General features: G+C 44.7%; 1 protein-coding gene across 1 annotated transcript; it reads left to right on the top strand.

Annotated features, from left to right (window-relative positions):
* Positions 1 to 1,186: 1,186 nt before the first annotated feature.
* On the top strand, positions 1,187 to 1,527 carry LOC119569753 (the record flags this gene model as incomplete). The annotated part of the gene is made up of 1 exon (XM_037917779.1): positions 1,187 to 1,527. A coding segment is annotated over exon 1 (238 nt), but the record flags the coding sequence as incomplete, so codon positions are not given.
* Positions 1,528 to 1,885: the final 358 nt, after the last annotated feature.

Consider the following 1,885-nt stretch of genomic DNA (forward strand, 5'->3'; position numbering starts at 1 on the left):
TATATATATATATATACACATATATATATTATATATATACATACATACATATATACACACACACGTGTGTGTGTATGTATGTATGTATGTATGTATGTATGTATGTATATGTGTGTGTGTGCTTGCGTGCGTACGTACGTGCATATATATGCACATATATCTGTGTGTGTGTGTGTGTGTGTGTGTGTGTGTGTGTGTGTGTGTGTGTGTGTGTGTGTGTGTGTGTGTGTGTGTGTGTGTGTGTTGTGTACATTATATGCCATTTTAATATATGTGTGTTGTGTGTTTGTTATATTTATATTTTAAAATAATATTATATATATATATAAATATATAATATTATATATATATATTTATATTCGTGATCCAGGAAGTGTATATATGATGTAAGGGTTTTCAGGGGGATTGAGATTCATTGAAAAAGTATAGACCTTTATTTTATTTTATTTTTTTCAAGAGATAGAATTAAAAACGTCGACAGTAAAAGAAAAATCCAAAACCACTTATATGCCTTTCCCTTTCCTGCATTTCCTTTTTATTTCCTATGTTCACTTTACTCTTTTCTGATTCAGTCTCTTTTCTACAAGTTTATTTTCATGTAAATGGCTGTGTAAACTTCCCAGCCGTATTTTTTTGCTGCAGAACGTTCATCGGTAATGTAGCAAAGTCCAGCTACTGCCATGAGGTTGTACACACACAAACACACACACACACACACACACAACACCCCAACCACACACCACACACCAACACACAACACACACACACACACACCACCCCAAAAACACATAACACACACACATACACCAAACTCCGACCCTCGGGGCCCCATTTAAATTCCCACGCCGCGGCAGTCGTAAAAATCCCTCGCTCTGACTGCTGCCTCAGCCCGGGCAAACACTTTCGCCCTGAGAATTAAAAAGCTGGGTCTAGAGGATTCCCCGCCGTGGCACAAACCGGGGTTTAAATGGGTATATATAATATAAATAATATATATAAAATTTTATATTTATATATAAAATTATATTATATTAATAAAATTTTTTTTTTTTTTTTTTTTTTTTTTTTTTTTTTTTTTTTTTTTTTTTTTTTGGTTTTGGTGTGTGTGTGTGTGAATATATATGTAATCTGTGTGTTTGCGCATTCATGTCTTTTGCTTCCTGGCCCCCAAGGCCACACGACCCTCGTCGCCAGCAGGCCCCGCTGTCCCCGCGGGGCGCGGCGCCCCTGCCCCAGGAAGGGCGTCCGACGGAGATGACTAACCGGCGCTTCCTCCTTTGCAGAGCGGCATGGAAGTGGGCGTGGCATCGTACACCTCGGGGCGGCCCGTGGGCGGCTCGCCGGACCGGGGCCGCGGGTCGCCGCGCGCGAACCTGCACGTGGAGTTCGCGCAGCTGGGCGAGGTCAAGGAGCGGAAGGAAAAGTACCTGACGGCCAAGTACGGCGCACACCAGATGTCCCTCATCCGCAAGCGCCTCGGCGTCGAGATGTGGATGTTCGAAACCCCAAAGCTCCCTCTCCCCGCCGGTGCGTGGGCCTCGCCGCCTCTCTCTGCTCGCTCTTCCCCTCGCTCGCTCTCTCCTCGTCTCTCGCTGTTTTTTTCGTCTCTTCTCTCTCTCCTCTCTTTCCCCCGCTCGCTTCTTCTCTCTCGCGCCTTTTTCGCTCCCTCTCTCTCTCGCTGCCGCTCTTCGCTTCTCTTGCTCTCTGTCCTTTTGCCTCTCGCTCTCTGCTCTTCTCTCTCTCCTCTCTCTTCCTCTTCTCTTCTCCCCTTTTCTCTCTCTCTTCCTCTCTCTAAACTCTTTTCTCTCTCCTCTCTCCTCGCTCTCCTCTCTCTCTCTCTCTCTCTTTTTCTCTCTCCTCTCTCTCTCTCTCTCCCTCTCTTTTT

Source organism: Penaeus monodon, unplaced genomic scaffold (genome assembly GCF_015228065.2).
Source record: "Penaeus monodon isolate SGIC_2016 unplaced genomic scaffold, NSTDA_Pmon_1 PmonScaffold_18438, whole genome shotgun sequence".
Taxonomy (NCBI): domain Eukaryota; kingdom Metazoa; phylum Arthropoda; class Malacostraca; order Decapoda; family Penaeidae; genus Penaeus; species Penaeus monodon.